At 41.4% G+C, this 20849-nt stretch overlaps 2 protein-coding genes across 4 annotated transcripts in view; both read left to right on the plus strand.

The window, feature by feature from the left end:
* Window positions 1-843: 843 nt before the first annotated feature.
* On the plus strand, window positions 844-17753 carry ago1 (argonaute RISC component 1). The gene is made up of 19 exons (XM_034112667.1): window positions 844-1218; window positions 4566-4752; window positions 6984-7104; window positions 8120-8301; window positions 8902-9038; window positions 9362-9496; window positions 9709-9796; window positions 9988-10135; window positions 10256-10375; window positions 10494-10616; window positions 10805-10938; window positions 11325-11509; window positions 11642-11801; window positions 12014-12104; window positions 13619-13813; window positions 13987-14121; window positions 14212-14313; window positions 14455-14654; window positions 15140-17753. Exons 1-19 carry the CDS (start codon window positions 1194-1196, stop codon window positions 15246-15248), a joined length of 2577 nt encoding a protein of 858 aa, XP_033968558.1. The 5' UTR covers window positions 844-1193; the 3' UTR covers window positions 15249-17753.
* A 1313-nt stretch (window positions 17754-19066) lies between these two features.
* Window positions 19067-20849, plus strand: part of LOC117468507 (protein argonaute-3) — a 35490-nt gene continuing 33707 nt past the window's right edge. For all 3 annotated transcript variants that reach the window (XM_034112663.1, XM_034112664.1, XM_034112665.1), the window contains exon 1: window positions 19067-19838. In XM_034112663.1, coding sequence (XP_033968554.1) covers window positions 19820-19838 — 19 coding nt within the window. In that variant the 5' untranslated portion in view covers window positions 19067-19819. The remainder of the gene's footprint in view (window positions 19839-20849) is intronic.

A 20849-nucleotide genomic window follows, 5' to 3' on the forward strand; every position in this document is an offset into this window, starting at 1 on the left:
AAAAAGTTCTAGTACAGGCTTATAAAAAGTGAAAAAACAAATGACAGATGGTTTATTTTTCTAGCTCATGAAAGAACTGTAACCTCTTGGATGTTCAGATGCTACACACACGTACTGTCTGTGGTTTAGGCTTTAGGGGACAAAGGGTTACACATAGATGACCATCTTTTTTTAATGCCCAGGTTACATGTGCTTAAAAAGAGAAGCTTTGATCACAAAGAAATCTCACCTTTTTTCTAGCGCATGAAAGTTAATTGATTATCAATTCACAGATGTTATTGTCCAATGCATGGTAGCAACAGTGCAGTTATTGCAAGGAAAATCTTAAGTCCCAGGCTTCTTCCACAATGCAATATAAATAAAGACATAACCAATACAAAAATAGGGCAAGAAGAAACAAACAGAAATAAAATAGGGCAAGATAATGTTGAAAGTGACCAATGTGGAGGTAAATGCATAAGAAGTAAACTATATAACATAGTAGACTAAGATTAGCTAAAAATTGAATGTAAATACTGTGCAGGAATAAAATACAGATTTTTGTAGTAATAAATACACATGTGAATTCTAAACCTCGCAAGTGTATGTTTTGCACATACATTTGGTGCAAACTTTCAAAGGACATCTCTTGAAACACTTGTCCAGACATTTGCATATCTGCAGTGTAGTTCCTCCTTCAACCTCTGGGGTGTGACAGCAAGTTCATCAACAGTTCCTTTAGCACTTTCTAATGGCAAAGAAGAAGTTTCAGATTTTTTTGGGGGGTGAGGGGCTGGCCTTTTTTTGTTCTGCTGAAGAATCCTGCTTGAACGGTGAGCAGGAGCACAACAGACGGACCAGAGACCTCAGAGACGCTGACTGTCGGACTCATCACAGCGCCGAGAGGGAGCGCACTGTGGAGGGAGAAGAGCGGGCATCAGTCACACAGTATCGCCCTCCGGTTCTACCGTATCTACCTGCAGGGTCACCGGGCAGACGAGCCAGCTATTCCCGGGCCGTTAGCCTCAACTCCTCTGCGGGTCTGGGGGGTTCTGGTAGTGGCAGGGGGGCGGGGGTACACCGAGAGGGGAAGAGACTACACGCCGAGAGGAGGGGGCTGGAAGTCTGAGACGCTTCCAGCCTGAAGGGGCCGGTTGTTTGGCCACAGCACCCCCGGACAAACTAGCTTGTACCCGCGCTGCTAAGTGAATGGGATGGAGCCGGGACCGTCTGGCGATGGTAGGTTCATCTTTTCACTTTAACATAGTATCAATCCTGGCGCTAGAATTATGTCTGTAGACTGCATTTGGGAAAACCGTAGCCTGGCCTTAGCATCAGGGTGATGTAGAAGGAGACAACCCCGTCTGTTGAGAAAGTGTGAGATGGAGGTGGCTCTCCTGCAGACTGCATGCACACCACTGTGTGGAGAAGGATATTTTTAGCCAGATTTTAAGCTACATACATGCATTTTGGAGCGCTGACAGTATCCTAAGCCATGCATGGGGCCATGGAGGTCGTGGGAATCGGGGTGAGGAGGGATGAAGTGAAGCCCGCCTTCCAGCAGCAGCACATCAGCAGCAGCATCTGGCTGCACCCAGCCTCCCCTTCACTGACAGTTTAGCACACGGTTCAGGTTGTCTTAAGACTGTTTAACACATATGCATTACATTCGCACATTAGAGACACAGGCCTAAGATCTGCAGAGAAAAATGCATTATTTATTTATTATGCACCAAAAATAACCCTAAATTGTGATATCTGCCTATGGAGTTGACATGATCTGTTTTTAGAAAGACTGAGAAGCATGTGCAGTGCATTGCAGTTGTATGTGAGGGTTTCACTCTGCATGCTTTAGATTTACAGCTAGTGCTTATCAGTGCCAGTGATGATCTTTATTTAGCAGGTTTCTTGTATGACACTGAGGTGTGGAGGCAGCCAATTAAAACATAAAGCAGTTAGTCTATATGCCAAGGTATAAAGTCCTCCTATTGTGGAAAACCTTGAACCCTGGAGTTTATTATTTAATGGGAAGGTTTTTATATTGAGAGTTATCTGAACACTCTGTGGATATATTTTCCATTTGTACATTTATCCAGAGATAGACATTACATTGTCAAACCAAACGCTGACCCTTAAGTTCACTTGAAAAGTTTTTATATTTTATGATGGGGGAAGGGTCCCCCGGGGCCCCTCATCTCAAAGTCTGCTTTTGTGTGTGAAGTGTGATTATTCAATTGCTATTTTCAGAGATTGAGCTGATGGTCAACAGCCAATTATGAAGAGAGCCAAATGGTTTGGCCAAAGCAATTGATGCATAATTGTCTGTTCCCTTTTGTTTATGTACTTGGCCTGTTGGGATCTTGTGACAAGGGAAGGGGTGTCCTGGTAATAATCAGCTACTGTGTCCAGTTTTGAGATTTTAATGTCATTGTAATATTATTTTTGAATGTCAGTGACAGACAAGTATATCACACTTTCAAACGGCTAAAGCCATAAAAGTCTAGACTGAAATATTTAAAAGCTACATACTGATCCTTTAATTGTAAAAATGTTACTGTTAATTATCTACGTTTTAAAATGAGCTTACAGTTTGTTGTATGCAGATTTCACCAAAGGATCCTAAAACATGCACATTTACCATTTATGAACCAAAATAATGTGCACAAAAACGACATGTTCCGTAAGTTATGACTATAAAAGTAGTCATTTCCCATGTGACGTGGGCTTATTGCTTGTTACGTCACTGTGAAGACAGTTAGTGAGTGTTTTCCTGTTATGATGCAGCACCAAAGTCTGCTTTGAGTCTTAGCGCCCGGGAAAGAGTGCTATTGTCTTGGGATATGTGAAAGCGCTGGCTCCGCTTCTCACCATCTGCCTTCACTGGCACGAGGGCAAAGTGTGTGTCATTGTGTGTGTGCGCGCAACAATCACAACTCACTCTAGATGCTCAGATTCACACACACAAATGCTCTCTTACACAAAGAGTATGTGTGGTCAACACATGTCCAGTGTCTGTGTTTGGGTGTTTGTCAGATGTGTTGTACATTTGATACTACACACAGACTCACACACTAAGCAGAGAATCTTGCTGTGTTTTATGGCTAATGTTAACTTTCCTGTCAGATTTGAAAAGCTTAGTCAGCATATCATTGAGGGGTTTGTTTGACCCAAGGATTTCCCTCGTAGCTTTTTAAAATGGAACTTTTCCAGTCTTGGATACACAGGCGCCTCGGACTGATTTGGGAACAGTGCAGGACCAAAAGGGGCCGTGCCAAGGTCTCTTCAGCATGACCACAGCGGCACCCTGCCTCCTCCCATCTCCACACACACACACACACACACACACACACACACAGACACATACACACATACACACACACACACACACACACACACACACACACACACACACACACACACACACACACACACACACACACACACACACACACACACACAGGTCCCCTGATATCCATGACAATGCTGTGTTGCCGAGGTGTCTCCATGGTGAGGCTGGGAATGTAGTTGGGGCCCCCTGCGCTTGTGTGTGTGAGGGTGGGTGATCACCGTAGCAAGGGCGCTCCCTCTGTCGTACACCCCTGAATTTGTGTGTGTGTGTGTTACGGAGGAGCAGGGCAGCTGGGGTCTTTGTTGTGGTGGAGAAGGGCTGTTCTCTGGGGACCCCGAGGTTAAGGCCCTGGGCCCCTTTCAGGCAGGAGTCACAGCTAACCTCACACTCTGCACCCAGTCTAGGACCGCCTTGTTTTTAAGATTGAGAGTGACCATGCTAGTATGGATGCTGAAAAACCATTCAACGAGCTTAAGATTGTTAGCTGCAACAAACCCCTGAAAGTTCCAAAAAGGTTTGTCAGGTATTTTGAAAAGTGTAAACATATTGTATGTTCCCTACAGCTGGGATGTGTTCAGAAGTACAACAAACCTGAAGAATAAAGATCATGTAAAATCATCCAAATCCTGCTTTGCTACCTTGCTACACTATTAAAAAAAGAGTCTAATTTATTTCCCTTTTTTCTCCCGCCATAATTTATATTTCTACCATCCTCCCCCTTCTCATCATTGTCCATCCTCATCTGATCTAATCTGGTTAATCCTCCTCCTCTTCCTTATGCCTTTTTTTAATACTCTCCTCAATCAACTTTTATCTGACTTCTTATATAACATACCTCTCTCCTTTCCCCCTGCCCCATATATACATGTTCATTCTTAACTGTTTCATTCTCATTGTTTATCTCTCTCATTATCTTTCCCTCTCCTTCTTCTGTTCCTGCCACTCTCTCCTGTGTCCACCTCACCATCATGTCCTCTCTTTTGCCCCTGCCTACGCTTCCTTCCCTGCCACATTTCTCACCCTTATTGCCCTCTCACAACCACTTCCTCTGCCACCTCCTCACTTAACCACTCTATTTGTTATGAATGCCTGCTTTGGCCATTTGCCCTTCCTCTACATTAAATTCTTCTTCTTTTCCTGCTGTTGCTTTGCTTTGCATTCTTACCCTCTTTGATCTGAACCTCCTCCCCTCTGTCACCCTTCCTTGTGGATGGCTCTCTATCTCTTTCCTGTCCAGTGCCCATGGGGGCCTTCCCCCCACCCCTGCAGCAGGTGTTCCATGCCCCCCGCCGGCCTGGCTTTGGCACCGTGGGCAAGCCCATCAAGCTGCTGGCCAACTACTTCGAGGTGGAGATCCCAAAGATGGACGTCTTTCACTATGAGGTGGACATTAAGCCTGACAAGTGCCCTCGGAGAGTCAACAGGTAAAAGGAGATGTGAAGACTGTGGCTACACCTTCAATATTTCTTCTTGTCTATGATGTCCCACATCAATCTGAACGATCAGTACTAGTCAGCATGTCATGTTTCATTAGCATTTTTAAACTTTTGACAGCGAGGCATGCATTTTAAAAAGTCAACAAGCAGCTGAAATGTCTGCTGTGTGGAACAGCTTGAAATTGGATAATGAAAGAAAATTGGATTTAATGATGAAAGAAAGCAGTCACTTGTAATCACTGTGTTGACGTTCTTGCAGAAGGCAGCAACTACAGCTTCTTTCAACATGAACAATGCGCCCCTGGATTTAAATGTCATTCTTTGTAACAACTCATTTATGTATTTTTCAGGTTGATTACTATTTATTTGTGTGGGAAAAGAATGCAAACTAATGCAAGTCTACAAGTCTGCCTTGCATGGATTGGTTTTCTTCACCATGAGTAGTGTTTGTAGCACGCAGCTCCGTAATGTAGGAACATTAATATTTGATTGAAATTAAAGTGCATATTTAGGGTTATTTAAATTACATAAATTAGCAGCTTCATTCTTCTTGCTTTAAACTGACTGTAAAGCCTGTGTTAAAATCCTACCTGTATAAATACTCATCAACTTAAAGAGCAAAAGAAAGGTAATACAAGTCAATACATCTGTGCAAAATAAGGCAAAAATGATGTTTCACAGCGTGTTGGGCAGTAGGAAGCTTCTCCAGTGGTAGTTTGGCCGCAGTCACTGACAGATGGTGGAGTCAAAGTGAATCTTAACTGACCCTTTCACCTTGACTGTTGCCTATGCTGTGTGCTTGAAGGAGCCCTGGTATTAGGTAGCTTAATTGTTTGCTGTCTGATGCAGATTAAAAGGTTTCTAACGATATGATTAGGTAGCATAAAGATGTTGTTAGTGGCTTGATACATTTGTCATAAAAGGCTAGTGTAAAATAGGCGAAATAATTAAGATTGGAGCAGGTTTTATTGCAAAAGAAAAGCTTATTTGTATTCTATTCATTGCACAGAGCCACATTAGCATGGGTTGCTAAGTTACTTGGTAAACGCTTGCAAGCTTTCATTTTTACAGTGAAACTAATAATCCCTATATAGTTTTTACTGGCCCCCCTCCATCTTTATTCCAGCTGTAACAAATATATATCAAATTGCTGTTATGGTTATGATTTGCCACATTTATTACTTTCATCCAAGCAACACACAGTTCATAAACATAAATTACACATTTATTCAGAGCGGGAATGCCATGCTGACATTTGTCAAAGCTCTCCAGAGTGCATGTCTCTCTAAATAAGACTTGCCTGGTCTGCTTTGGAAACATGCAACACAATACATATATTTTTGTTATGTTTGATTTAGGAGAATTTTCTCTTCTCTGAATGCCATGTTCTGTTTTACTCAGCCTTCTCTGCTAAAGCCCAAACTTGTTGTATCATACTGAGGTGACCAGTGTCTTGTCACTAGCCTTGTCCGGGAACTCTTGAGTTTATTGTCCCAGTGTGGCTGAGTAAGAGCCTTTGCCCGCTGGTGATTCATCAATAATCAGTTGGAACCAGTGTCAAATCTGTCTTTCTATCTAGAAAAATTCAACAATTATTATAATTTCCTAAACAAAAATGGTATCTGGCTATTGGAAGCCATTCTCTGACTTTTGCATGTTTCCTCAAAACCAAATAATTCTTATTGTTAGTTGCATATAGAGTTATTTTTTTTCTGATTGAACATGCAAATCATTGCATTTAAGATCTCAGCAAAAGTCAAGAGAGCACTCAAGGAGAGCTTTGTTCTTCCAAGTGTGTCAACAATAACAAATGAACAAATCAGTAAACTTCTATTTCTGATAGAATAGTTGCTTGCTCAGAAAACCTGAAATTACCTTCTCACATCTTTTTTGGATTTGGGGTACAAGACAAAGGTTCCCAAGGTCAAGCCCTTTGACCTCTTCTTTTTAGACCAATTGAACATCCCCCACACTTTATATGAAGGCCAAGGCACCGTGCATTGAAAGGTGGCCCCCACGCCCACAACCTAACTCTTTTTGTCCTTGCCTCTACCCCTGTGACCATGAGATATTGCACCCAACAGCTGCATCCTGCATGATCAATATTCTATCTTCTGGAGAGCTGCACCCCCCCTACCACGATCACAATGGCGATGGTTTCACTAGGCACAGCAGTTCTTGTTAATCTCATTCCATTTTGTGTGTTTGTCTTCCTACAGAGAGGTGGTGGAATACATGGTGCAACACTTCAAGCCCCAGCTCTTTGGCGACAGGAAGCCGGTGTATGACGGCAAGAAGAACATCTACACAGTGCTAGCACTTCCTATTGGGAGTGAGAAGGTAAAGGTTTACACTGGTCTTGCTTTACATCATGCCATTCCCGCACACTCATGTCTCCTCAGGGATCAATAACGTCGATCTTAAGCCTTTTTCGAGTTAGAGTAAAACTATATCTCTCGGGGAGGAAGGGTTTAGTGAAAATGATTGAACAGAAAGCGCTATTTATCTCCTGCAGAGCACATATGTTTATCCCAGTGTTCATAACAAAAACAGACGCCCACTCTTTTATGAAAAACTGTTACTGTCAGGTTGGAGAATTTTTGTCTCCATATGTTTTTGAGTACAAAGCGTTCTGCTTTCAGTTATTTCTAGTCTTAAAGTAAAAGCGCTTATTCTATTCGCTTTCTTGCTGAGAGTTAGATAAGAAGATCAAAACCCTTTTTGTAACTGTCTTGCCACAGCCAGTTAACTTAGCTTATCATACATAATACATAGGGGATGAAATACTCCAGCACATATCAAAACTCAAAAACTGCAATTTGTGAAGTTTATATTTTTGTACAGATTCAAGCAACACAATATGGGTGGTTATAAGTGAGCTTCAGACGTGCTAGTTGGCAGATTTTGTTTCTTTCTGACAGTTTGGCTTGCAGTTTTCTTCAGTTTCCTGTCTTAATGCTAAGCTAATCTATTAGGAGGCTGGTTGTGGTTTCATATTCACCATTGAGAGTGGTATTGATTTTCTCCTCTAACACTTAGAGAGAAAGCACATTAGTTCACATCAAACTATTTATTGAGGGCTTCAGACCATAGACTATATATAAAAGGATCAGACACATGTGGTAATGCATATAGTCACATATAAGAATTTATACAGCGATGAAAACAAAAAAATGCCTTTTTGAGTAATAAATCCTGTACGACTGAAGTTCACATTATATTACACAGCCTGGTCATTTGCTTCTCTCGTATAGTCCATCTTCAATCAATTTCTGGAAATAGTTTTCCGTCTCCTGCAGCCTTGTTCTTTACCTCTCCTCTCTGTATCTGTCCTTTCTTTCCTCTATTTCTCCAGGTGGAATTTGAGGTAACTATCCCAGGTGAGGGCAAAGACCGAATCTTCAAGGTGTCCATCCGTTTTCTGGCCAAAGTGTCATGGCGCCTGCTGCAGGAGACTCTGGTCAGCGGTCGGCTGCAGGTCCCCCTCGACTCGGTTCAAGCCCTGGACGTGGCCATGCGCCACCTGGCCTCTATGAGGTAAACCATAACAACCCTGTCCCTCTTTGTCTCAAACATACAGACATACTGCAACTCTCCTGGTGAAGTGAAATTGAGTTGTATTCAGATTGATAAGGTGTGTTTTTTCCAAGTCGACAAAATGACTGTGCAGTCTGGTAAGGTTTACTGTGTTGTTCCATTTATATGCATTAGACATTAAACCTCCAGGGGTCAGAGTCACTTAACAAAAGTTGTTAGCTGAGACCTGTGTGAATGTGTCCACCTGAACAATGCTAAGCAAGGCAATACTGATATCATGATGACTCGCCCTGAAAACGTTCAAGAAGAAAGTTTTAAAGTCACAGACCATTGTGGAAAGTATCAGTTCAGTAATAATGTCTTCCCATGTTTTAGCCTGTTTCAGACAAAACCAGTACAGTTCCTCATTACTCTTATATCGGTGTTTTTCTATGCAGTTGTTCTTGTTTCCTCCCCCCAAGAGTGCTTTCAAGTCATTTTAGGTGCAAAATTATTCTGCAACGCCCCCTACATGAAACCACAACATTTGTGAACATGAAGTCATGCTGAGGTCATGCTTTTGAATTAAGTCAAGTCTTTTTTTCCTGCTCCTCCAATTAGGTACACTCCAGTGGGCCGTTCATTTTTCTCCCCACCTGAAGGATACTACCACCCACTGGGTGGGGGGAGGGAAGTCTGGTTTGGTTTCCACCAGTCTGTGCGCCCCGCCATGTGGAAGATGATGCTTAACATTGATGGTGAGTCACTGAAGGGACCGAGTGTGTGAAGTCAGTCAGTGATCTCGTGTTTTTTACTGACATTGCATAACTGGGCAGACAAAACATATATAATATACTCAAGGAACAAAGAAAGACATTTTAACAATCAATCATTACATCAACTATAATCAAATATAATAAATATAAGCTTCTCTGGCTGCTTATAACATTAATTTGGCTCTAATAAATGCATTTAATTAGGATGTAAAGCCTTATTACATGACGTGAACTTATGCACCTCTTTGTTAAGTTGTCCTTCTCTGACCTGTACAGACTCTTTGCTGTTCTCTGTCTCCCTCTAGTGTCCGCCACGGCTTTTTACAAAGCCCAGCCTGTTATTGAGTTCATGTGTGAAGTCTTGGATATCCGCAATATCGACGAGCAGCCTAAGACTCTCACTGACTCCCAAAGAGTTCGCTTCACCAAGGAGATTAAAGGTGGGCCACTGGCCGGTGTGTAAAGTGCATTCCAACACTCCATGATAAACCTTTTACAAAAAAATAAATGTACACATTATTGCCTCTGTCGTAAGATTGTCTTTCTCACATCAGGTGTGATGCGTTGCTCCTTTTGATTACTTTTCTTGTAATTTCGATTCCTCTTGTATTTGTTTGTGTTAATTATTTTGTTTATCACTTGCCATTAACAGGCCTAAAGGTGGAGGTGACCCACTGTGGACAAATGAAGAGAAAATATCGTGTATGCAATGTCACCCGACGACCTGCCAGCCACCAAACGTAAGTACACAGACCATATAATAGGAGTCTGATCTGTTATTATTGTAATAACTTAACACCTGGATGAATCAGCAATTTAGGAGCTGGGAAGTGATGCATTGGTGTATTTAAAATGATTTGCAGCATAACAGCAAAGGCAATTTCTTAATACAGATCATACAGTAGTTCACGTTTGTTGTTTCTTTATCCAGGTTTCCCCTCCAGCTAGAAAGTGGGCAGACAGTAGAATGTACAGTGGCCCAGTACTTCAAGCAGAAGTATAACCTGCAGCTAAAATACCCCCACCTACCCTGTCTACAGGTGGGGCAGGAGCAGAAGCACACCTACCTGCCTCTGGAGGTGAGAAAGATCTGAAAGAGTTATGTGATATATGTTTGTATTCTGACTTGATGCATTCAGGATTAGTGCATGTGAATAAACAAGGTTTTCACCCTAATGACTCTTGTTTTCTGGTTCCAGGTGTGTAACATTGTAGCAGGGCAACGATGCATCAAGAAGCTGACAGATAATCAGACCTCCACGATGATCAAAGCCACGGCTCGCTCTGCGCCCGACAGACAGGAGGAGATCAGCAGGCTGGTGAGTTGTAGAGACAACTGGTGGGACAACAACAACGCATGAGAATGTATGACTCTGTGATTTAAAGTTTTTACACAGAGATTGTGGGATCTGATGGATGGTGTTTTTCTCTTCACAGATGAAGAATGCTAACTTCAACCTGGACCCGTACATCCAGGAGTTTGGGATCAAAGTGAAAGATGAAATGGCTGAGGTGACAGGCAGGGTGTTACCTGCCCCTATCCTGCAGTATGGAGGACGGGTAAGACCCAATTAAATTATTATTGCAAAAATGTAATCAGTTTTTGAGTTATGCTGCAAGAGTCTTTAAGTCGTAGGTCAGAAAGACTTAAGTTGCATTTCTCGCACAGAGTTGTATACATAACTTTGCGGTAGATCTGACCTCATTTGTTTTAAACTTTCTCTCCCCCTGTCCCCTCTCTTCCACAGAATCGTGCCATCGCAACTCCAAACCAGGGCGTGTGGGACATGAGGGGGAAGCAGTTTTATAACGGCATTGAGATCAAAGTGTGGGCGATTGCCTGCTTTGCCCCCCAGAAACAGTGCCGAGAAGAGGTGCTTAAGTAAGTACTAACCAACAGTGGGAATACATTTTTTGGAAGGAATTATATAATTTCCCCCTACACCTCTTCTCAAGTCACAAGATCCTGTTTTATTTGAGCTGTTAGGAAGAGAAAAAATATAAATCCACCACCCCCTTATTGAGCCTGAAATACCATAAATAATTCATGTATAATATAGTTTATAACATTCCTGTTTATAATGTCCTACAAAATATATATGTCATGATTTTGTCTTGCCAAAATAAGTTAGGGAATGACTTTACCTTACATTTAGTTAAGAAACACATTATTTATTATACTCCAGTTAAGACACTTGCCACTTTTTAGTGAAAAACTAACAATTTTAAATGCTGAATTGTATCTAAACTGATCTGATTTCCTTTCAGGAACTTCACAGACCAGCTGCGTAAAATCTCTAAGGATGCTGGGATGCCCATCCAGGGTCAGCCATGTTTCTGTAAATACGCCCAGGGAGCGGACAGCGTGGAGCCCATGTTCAGACACCTGAAGAACACTTACTCTGGACTGCAGCTCATCATCGTCATTCTGCCCGGAAAAACTCCTGTCTATGGTAGGCAGTTTTTTTTCTTGGATATACACTTTGTCTGGCATCATTAAAAGACATCAAGAAATATTGCTTGAATGCTGAACTAGAGAAAATGCATCCTCAGTCTGTTCCCATTTCCAAACTGTCCCCTTTTAGCGGAGGTAAAGCGCGTTGGGGACACCCTCCTGGGCATGGCCACGCAGTGCGTGCAGGTGAAGAACGTGGTGAAGACGTCTCCTCAGACCCTCTCCAACCTCTGCCTCAAGATCAACGTGAAGCTGGGAGGCATCAACAACATCCTGGTGCCTCATCAACGGTAAGCTGCTGTCTGGGCACTTACAAGCCAAGTTTTGTATTGTGTATTAGGTCTCCAATTCCAAGTTTTAAAGAAATGATAGCACACAAAGTTAGCTGGATGACATTGTTTTGACTTATCTAAGTTGTTCAGCCTGTTATGATAATATAACTCCCCCTACTGCCTTTATGAGCAAGTCTAATTTGCATCTCCTCCTCTATGTGCTGTCTCAGGTCAGCAGTGTTTCAGCAGCCGGTTATCTTCCTGGGAGCAGACGTCACACACCCCCCTGCTGGAGATGGCAAGAAGCCCTCCATTACTGCTGTAAGTCTGAAATAAAACCTTCATTAAACAACACTAGTTGACCCTGAACATAACCTCAGGAAAAAAGAAAGGAAATGTGCAAATACTGCGGGTCAGTCAAACCAGGGCATGCAGGTTGAGCTATTAAGTAAGATTTGACAGCATTTCTCAATATGACGTTATTCAGACACTTGATTATTACATTTAACCAAATTGATATGCATGATAGTGAGGCAGGCTCTGTCCCCTGCTGCTGTTTGTTTTTGTCAAAGCCGTGTTTCGGCTACAACATACAGAGGGTTGAATCAAAGCTATATCTGATGAATGAGAAAGCTATAAAAAAGTGTTTATCTATTTTTAAGTATATAGTTATATAAAGTGAAATTGGATTGTTAGTGCGTAGCACAGCGTCATGTGGCTTCGCTGATGACAGTCCAGATGCTCAGTCGGCAGGGGCACTCTAAAGGGAAAAAATGCAAATGCAAATGTCCACAAGATGTCATAGAAAGGCTAACACCCATGGTTGTGGTTGCCTGGTTACAGTGGCACTATGTGACAACGGTGCACAGTTATGCTAGTAAAAGAAAATTCCCACAGCCATAAATAGTATGTTTAATATAGAAGAGCTAAAACACCCTTAATATTGAGAAGCTAATCAAAAAACTTTAAAAAACAAACATTATAATTATTTCTCATCTGAGTGTTTATTATCAACTTCATCCAAATGATTGCAAAAACAGGGAAATACTCATATGTTTATTGACTGTCAGATACATGAGATTAATTAATCACTTAACTTGGGAGTGCCGTTTTTAATTCATTTTGGCATTTTTGTTAAAATCATCATTAGTTGCACCACTAATTCACTGATTTAATAAGTATTGTTTACTCTCTCTCTTGTACAAAACTCTCAACCATGCAATTTTGAATGAATAAATGTAGAAGTGTTCCCATAAGAAACTGAAGTCTGCAGTCAATCTGAGTGTTCATTTAGACAAATACAAATGGGGCTGAACAAAGAAAATAAATTAGTAAGAGGGAAGTTAGTGAGGGATTAAGGGAACCAAATGGCTCATCACTGACTCACGTTCAGAAAGGAAATGACGGCATTCCTCGTTCCGCCCTTGACCTCAGCTCAACTCTGGTTGGCTGTGTTGTTGCCTAGCAGTTACTGTATGACAAATGTTGTAGTCACAAATGCAGAGGATGGGAGAGAAAAGTGGATATGTCTGTTCCTCCTGACTGAGGAGCAAAGTGTGGTTGTAGACAGTGCAGAGGAAGAGTATGAAGTAAGAAAAATAAAAGCTGGATGTGGTTCTCCCACAATTCCTGGAGAAGCATACATAAACATTTACACAAATAACTGCTAACAGGGGATTTAGATGTAGTCGACTAACATGATTTTTCTTTTGTCTCTCCATCCAACATATGATGGATGCCTTTCTACAAAGCACCTCATAATGTGTTACCAGCAGGAATCCAATGATAGTGCCCTGCTCACCTCACCTGTCACTTCCTCCCTCCCTCTCTTCCAGGTGGTAGGCAGTATGGACGCTCATCCCAGCAGATACTGTGCCACAGTGCGAGTCCAGCGGCCCAGGCAGGAGATCATTGAGGATTTGTCTTACATGGTGCGTGAATTGTTAATTCAGTTCTACAAGTCGACTCGGTTCAAGCCCACCAGGATCATTTTCTACAGAGACGGAGTTCCCGAGGGACAGTTGCCACAGGTGATAAGAAGTCATGGTTGTTGAGATACTGATATAGTATGTATAGACTCAATAGGCCTTATTTTTTTATTACTTAAGCTTATGCTGGCATACTTCTGCTGGAAAAGTGCATTTTAGCATGTTAGTATATCAGCTTGACTGCTAATAAACAACGTCTTTGTTCTGGTGTGCAGATTCTCCACTACGAGCTGCTGGCCATCAGAGATGCGTGCATTAAGTTGGAGAAAGACTATCAGCCAGGAATCACCTACATTGTTGTGCAGAAACGCCACCACACACGCCTCTTCTGTGCCGACAAGTCTGAAAGGGTGAGCTTTTAAGTTTAAAAAAATCTAAAAAAGACTTGCATACTTGTCTAAATATTTAATAATGATCATATTGTTTTTTTCTTTTAATAGATTGGGAAGAGTGGAAATATTCCTGCCGGGACGACAGTGGACACCAGCATCACTCATCCCTTTGAGTTTGACTTCTACCTGTGCAGCCATGCAGGCATACAGGTAATGAGAACAGGACAACCATGTTATAGTGGTCTGTCATTGCTGTAAGTTATCTCTTCACGTCGCATTTGGTTGTTTTTGTTATTAAGCCTTTTCTTAAACAGATGTTTCATCACATTTTTTCCCTTTCTCTGTTTCCAGGGTACCAGCCGGCCGTCTCATTACTACGTCTTATGGGACGACAATCGCTTCACGGCTGACGAGTTGCAGATTCTAACGTACCAGTTGTGCCACACGTACGTGCGCTGTACCCGCTCCGTCTCCATCCCTGCGCCAGCCTACTACGCTCGTCTTGTGGCCTTCCGTGCCCGCTACCATCTGGTGGACAAAGAACATGACAGGTGAGTGTGGTGATGCAATATGGACGCATGCATTTGCAAAAGCTCATTGTTTGTGAGGAAATGTTTTGGTTCCCAAAGTTCTCAGGACCAAAATATGTTTTGTTTTGTATTCTGTCTTTGGGAAAAGGGAAATATTTAAAGCTCAATTACTTTTTTATCATAAATATGTTAAACGTAAATTACATTAGACTTCAAATTAGGGTAGGAAATTAATAATTATGTGTCCTTATATATTTTTTAATCATATTGGCATACCATCATTTCATTCAGTTTGACCTGCCTAAAATTATAAAATGGCGCATGTTTTATTGTTTCATCATAATAGTTCTAGTTTTTTTCTTACATTTAAATGAGACAGGATGTAGTTGGACACAATATGCTGCATTTCTCTCCCCAATGTGCTATCATGGACCAATTTCGATAATAATTACATATATAGTGTAACCGATCATTGTTCTGCAACTTTTCCCCCGTCATCTCTGCAGTGGAGAGGGCAGCCATGTGTCCGGGCAGAGTAACGGTCGGGACCCCCAGGCGCTGGCTAAAGCTGTTCAAATTCACCACGACACACTGAGGACCATGTACTTCGCCTGAGCTACACCTACTCTCACCACCATCGACCCCCCCCCACTTCATTTCTACCTGAGTTGGCACATGGCCAACCATCACCTCATCCCCATCCCTTATTCCCAATGACTGCCCACCACGCATACGCCACAGACCTGCCAGTCATTCACCTGAAGAACACAAGGCGTTCACCTGTAAAACACAGGCAGACTCTACAGCCTCATGCACTCAAACAGTTATCCATATTATTATTATTGTCATTTCTTTGTTTTTACTTTACCAGGGCTATTGCTCTTTTTTATGTTGAATTTTTAAACATGGTTATTATTATTATGTAATTGTATTGTACACTACATTCACACCCCTTTTGTATGTAAGTATGTAATACGGATAGGAGGAAAACAGGCAGGAAAAAAAGAATACAAAAAAAAAGTCACAAATAACTGCCACCTCGATGCTGCCTCTTGACCTATCCGGATGCCAGTGTCCAAGCCCCTTAGTATGTGGATCCTCCAGAGGGGGTGGTACTGGGCACGCACACTTACTTGTATCATTTCATGTCATGAACTACATTCATGTTTTTAATGTTTTTGAATAATGTTATTTTTTTAAATGCCTTGAGGAGTCTGAGGTATGGTACAATAGCACTTAGCATTAGCATGTAGGTGCCACCAGTCCTGCACAAAAGAGTTTGTTAGTACATTCGAGGCTAGCCCTCTGGTATTTATATTAGCAGAGACAGAAAGAGCAGGTGTAGCATATCGTAGATACAGGAGAGAATCCTGCCGCACTCTCTATGCTGGTTGTTGAGTCCCTTAGAGATGTAGCTTACGTAAGCCGAGCAAAACAATAGAGGGACCATTTGCATAGAGTGTATCAAATACACTTGCACCCCATGCACCTAAACCAGCATTATTAACCAGCCAAATGTGATGCCAACCAATGGAAAAGGGGCCCTTCAACAGGAAGATAATCCTTTTTTTCTGTATGCATAGCTCTTATAGGATATTCGAGGCACTTTTCTTTTTATTTACTTTTAGATTATTTGTTTTACTCCAAAATGGTGGGACTTGTCTGTGCTGAGACTCGCCGCAGACTAGATTGAAGTTTTACACCCACATATGCATAGCTTTCAGAACAAATAGGTAACTACGGCAATAGGCAAGGTCAACACTCTGTAGATTTGAATGCAGGCAAATATAAATCTGTGATCACTTAAGTGCTGCAAAGCTGAACTCACTTTCAGCAATTGAACTTGCTCCGATCATTCTGCACATTCCAACATGTATCAGTAGAGATGGTGCACTCTAATCTTCCACCTGCAAACTTCTTTGCGTTCCTTTACACTTATATCCCCAAAGCTCTTCCCTCTGCAGGCATTTACAATTATTAGCCTGAAAAGCAGAAGCACACACATATCGTCCCTCTCCGTCTCTTTAGCATGTAGAGACCAACCTCTTCAAATGCACTTGTCCCCTTATTCCCCTCTAAGCCAAACTATCCTTCGTCACCCTTCCCATCATCACATTCTATCCTTGCTTTGTATCCTCACTTTTAAACAACACACACCCGCAGCATCCCCTTACTTGTGCTAGCCAATCCCCATTGGTGCTCTGTGTGCATGGGCGGCACAGATAGGGGATTGCTACATTGAACAGGGTGTGCCACTATTACTACCACAAAATATTCCCTGCCTTTACATATAGTCACTTTCTGGATTAATGAAAAAACAATGCATGTACTTATTTTTTATGACTGGATATTCTGAGCCACCTTATTTTGGTTTACTTAGAGGTAGGAGCCTTGCGCTCGTCACTGCCTGTTAGTTTTTGCCTCGATTGTGTATCGGTTATAAAGACTTTTTCCTTTGTCATTATTATGATGATGATGATGTGACTAGTGTCAGATATTTCCTCAAGAGGGCACTGTGGAAACGGTCTCAAAATTCCACCTCAGTTGCCGTTAAAGCGCCTCAAATCTTGTCTGATGGTAAAAAACCCTTTTGAGGTGAAAGGGATCAAAAGATAAGAGATCAGAAGATTCTTAAATCGTGTTTATTAACTTGTAAAATCAAAATGCCTTTGTACACCGTTTTACTGATCTTTCGTTGTGTCCAAGGTGATTTGTATATATAAATATATAATATTAACCCGTTATGTATTTTGGCTCACCAGTTGCCAAGCCTTTCACAGTTGGGGCCAGTGTTTACCCCTCATTCTGTGATGAAAAAAGTAAAGAAAAATCAGTCTTGGGGCATTTCCCACTATCACTGAAACCAGATGCAGTTCTTCAGTCACTGAAGCCACAAAGCACCTTGCAAAGGGGGGAGACGAAATGGCAGTCACCCTGGAAATGCATCATGTGGACACCGGAGAGTCCACTCCTCTCCACACAGCCTCACTGTCCGACTAAGCAATATTGAAGCCACTGATCAAGAACAGTCCTTGTCATAGCACTTCCCAATATATTTGAATGAAAGGACATGAAAGCATATTGTTTTGGCTCTGTATGTGATAGTATGAACTCTGTTGGGGCGGGTTATTTTTTAAAGAAAAAATAAATTGTTTTTTATTATCCTGTTGTGTTTATTTTTTTTACAACTGAAAAAACAGTATTGTTTGCTCTGATTTTGGTTGAATCTATTCTTAAAAAGGAATTATCAAGATAAAATGTAGCTTATACATTTTCCATTACACATCAGAAGCCCAAAACCTTCTGTTCAGCAAAAATATTATAACAAATATTTCTCAAGCACTGTTCAAAATTGAAAGTTTGGGCTATTTTGATGCAATGAGTTTTCATTCCGACTAGTGCAAAGAAAACCTGCAATATACAAATTTAAGGTGTTTAGTTTACTACTTCTGTTCTTGAATTTCTCATAAATGTACTTAAACTTAGCATTATATATGCCTCTTTTGAATATTTAAACATAACATATAACTATAATTCACCATTAGCATATTTAAATAATACATGTCAGATCACCTGTAATACAAGAATAATTGTCTGTTATGAAATGAATCATTTTAGGGAGTTTCCATTGTGATATGTAGATTATTACTTACGATTACCAATTTCAGCTGTTTGGCTCCACTTAACACAAATGTATTCGATAATTCACATTCACAGTCTGATAAGGAAATACAGTAGTGTAAAGTAACTAAGTAGATTTACTCAAGTACTGTATTAAGTACAATTTTGAGGGACTTGCACTTTACTTGAGTACATTTTTGCTAGTTTTTACTTCTAGCTTCTACCCCACTACGATTCAGAGGTAAATCGTGTACTTTTACTCCAATAAATGTATTGAATACCTTGAGTTACTTTTCAGAATTGATTATAAATTATGATGATGATAATGATGAATATAATCATTCAACACTTAAATAGGACTTTATGTAAAACTGGAGCAAATTCACAAGCTACCCTGCAGCATACAAAGTAAATAACAATTGCTGCACCTTTACCAGCTTTGATAACACTTTAATGCAACAATAATTCTAATCAAAACATATTGTATAACGAGTACTTTTACTTTTGGTACTTTAAGTATATTCTGATTCTGATACTTTTCTTTATTTTTATTTTAACATTTTGATTGCAGGACTTTTTCTTGTAAAAGTGTATTCCTACACTCTAATACTTGTTCTACTTTTACTCAAGTACAAGATTTGAGTACTTCTTCCACCTCTGAAGAAATCCATATTTTATACACAATTTATCCATATTAATGTGCAATTGGGGGTTAACTTTTGATGAAGGCGGAGTTGATTCTTCTGACGTGTGGTGACACAGAGCCCACCTCTTCCTGTCGGTGTCAGAAAGGCAACTTCACCATATTTAGCTGCTTGCCGAAGCCCCGCAGAGTTGATCTGTCAACCTGACCGAAAGCCTTGACACTTGCTGGCGGACTCTGCCGGGTGGTGACAGGTTTATTTCGGCATAGGGATACAAGATAAAGAGAACAACGTCGTTGGGATATGGTTGTTAGGGAAACGGGGCTGTGTCAGTGGTGGTTTAGAAGTAACCGTCGTCTGTCAGAATTCCAACTATCCAACAGCCGAGCTAGCCATTTAGCTAATTACTGAAGACCACCGGGAGCTCGCTGTGCAGGGGACACGCATTAATGTCGCCTCTGGTGAGGATTATCCATCGGTAGGTGTTCATTTGGACTCAGTGACCCCGCTGTGATGATATCCTGACAGTTCACCTCGTCCGTTCCTGACACTTTCCTAAGCCTGGCTAGCGAGCCCACTCGGCTAACTAGCCGGTTTTTAAACTGCCTCAGCGTCGCAACCAGTAACCAGCAACCAGCTTTCGCCGTGGCAGTGAACCCCCGGTTTAATACGTTGACCGTGTGCGAACCTCGGTGTGCGGACACGGGGGACGCCCAAGACCCCCGTCTTGCGGAAGGACCGTACGAAGGGCCCCTGTTTTATGACAGTCTGCGGGGAGAGAGGAGCTAGCAGAGAGGACACTCGGCCATTCAGCGCGGCAGAGGCGGTGCGCTGCAGAAGGAGACACCGGACTGCACGGAGGAAGAGTCCCACACGTTTGGCTACTGTGATCCGGGAGTTATCCGGACAGAGACCTCATGAATGGAACTCGGAACTACAGGTAATTATTCCGTTTACATGCAGAGGTGGAAGAAGTGCTCAGATCCTCTTCTTAAGTAAAAGTAGAAGTACTTAAATATACTTAAAGTACAACAAGTAACGGTACTCGTTATGCAGAGTGGCCCATTTCAGAATAATTTATATCATAGGCTATGTTTAGATTATTATTATTTATGCATTCAATTTGAGCATTTTTTAATAACTTTGTATACTGCAGGGTAGCTTGTGGATTCACTAAACTAAAAGTCACTTAAAGTCATATTTAAAGGTGGATTATATATCACATAATTGATCAAAATCTGCAAAGTAACTAAAGGTATTAAATAAATCTACTGGAGTAAAAGTACACTATTTACCCCTTAAATGTATTGGAGTACTTGAACGACTGTCAGCCTCTGCTTTTAATTAGCCTACAAATGAGTCACAGCTAGTGAATAACTCTTACCATCATGCAAGAAGAAATACAAATTATTTGAACTCGAAAATAAAGTATGTGGCTGTTATGAGACATTTATAAGACATTTCTGAAGGGTACTGAGGAGTTTGCTGTCTTATTCACTGTAACTCATTGGCATCATCATCAGCCAGGTGTGTGGGATTCATCAAACAGATGCGTGGTTAAGCCTTTTTAGTCACCCAATGACCCCAGACTGACCTCGATGTATCTAGCAGTATCCTTCTCTCACAGCACCTTCAGTCTGATACCTGTCTTGCTGCACTCCCTTTTTTGTGCATAAAACATTTAGCCCATGCTCTTATCTAATTCCTTAAGAGTGAGTAGGTAGTAAATGTTTCCTTAAGAACATTGACAGGCTGTCTTTGGTTGGTTTTGGTACTAATAACATGTAAACTTAACCTTTTTAAAGTCTGCAAAACCTTGTAATGTAAAAATTCCTGTTTGGTCCAGGTGATAAAAAAAAAAAATATCAATCCAGGCCATGGCCAGTAAATAGTTTCTTTCTTGTTCATAGTAGCAGTTAAACAGTCCAAACTGACTGGCTTTGTCTCAGCT

Source organism: Trematomus bernacchii, unplaced genomic scaffold, assembly GCF_902827165.1.
Source record: "Trematomus bernacchii unplaced genomic scaffold, fTreBer1.1, whole genome shotgun sequence".
Taxonomy (NCBI): Eukaryota; Metazoa; Chordata; class Actinopteri; order Perciformes; family Nototheniidae; genus Trematomus; species Trematomus bernacchii.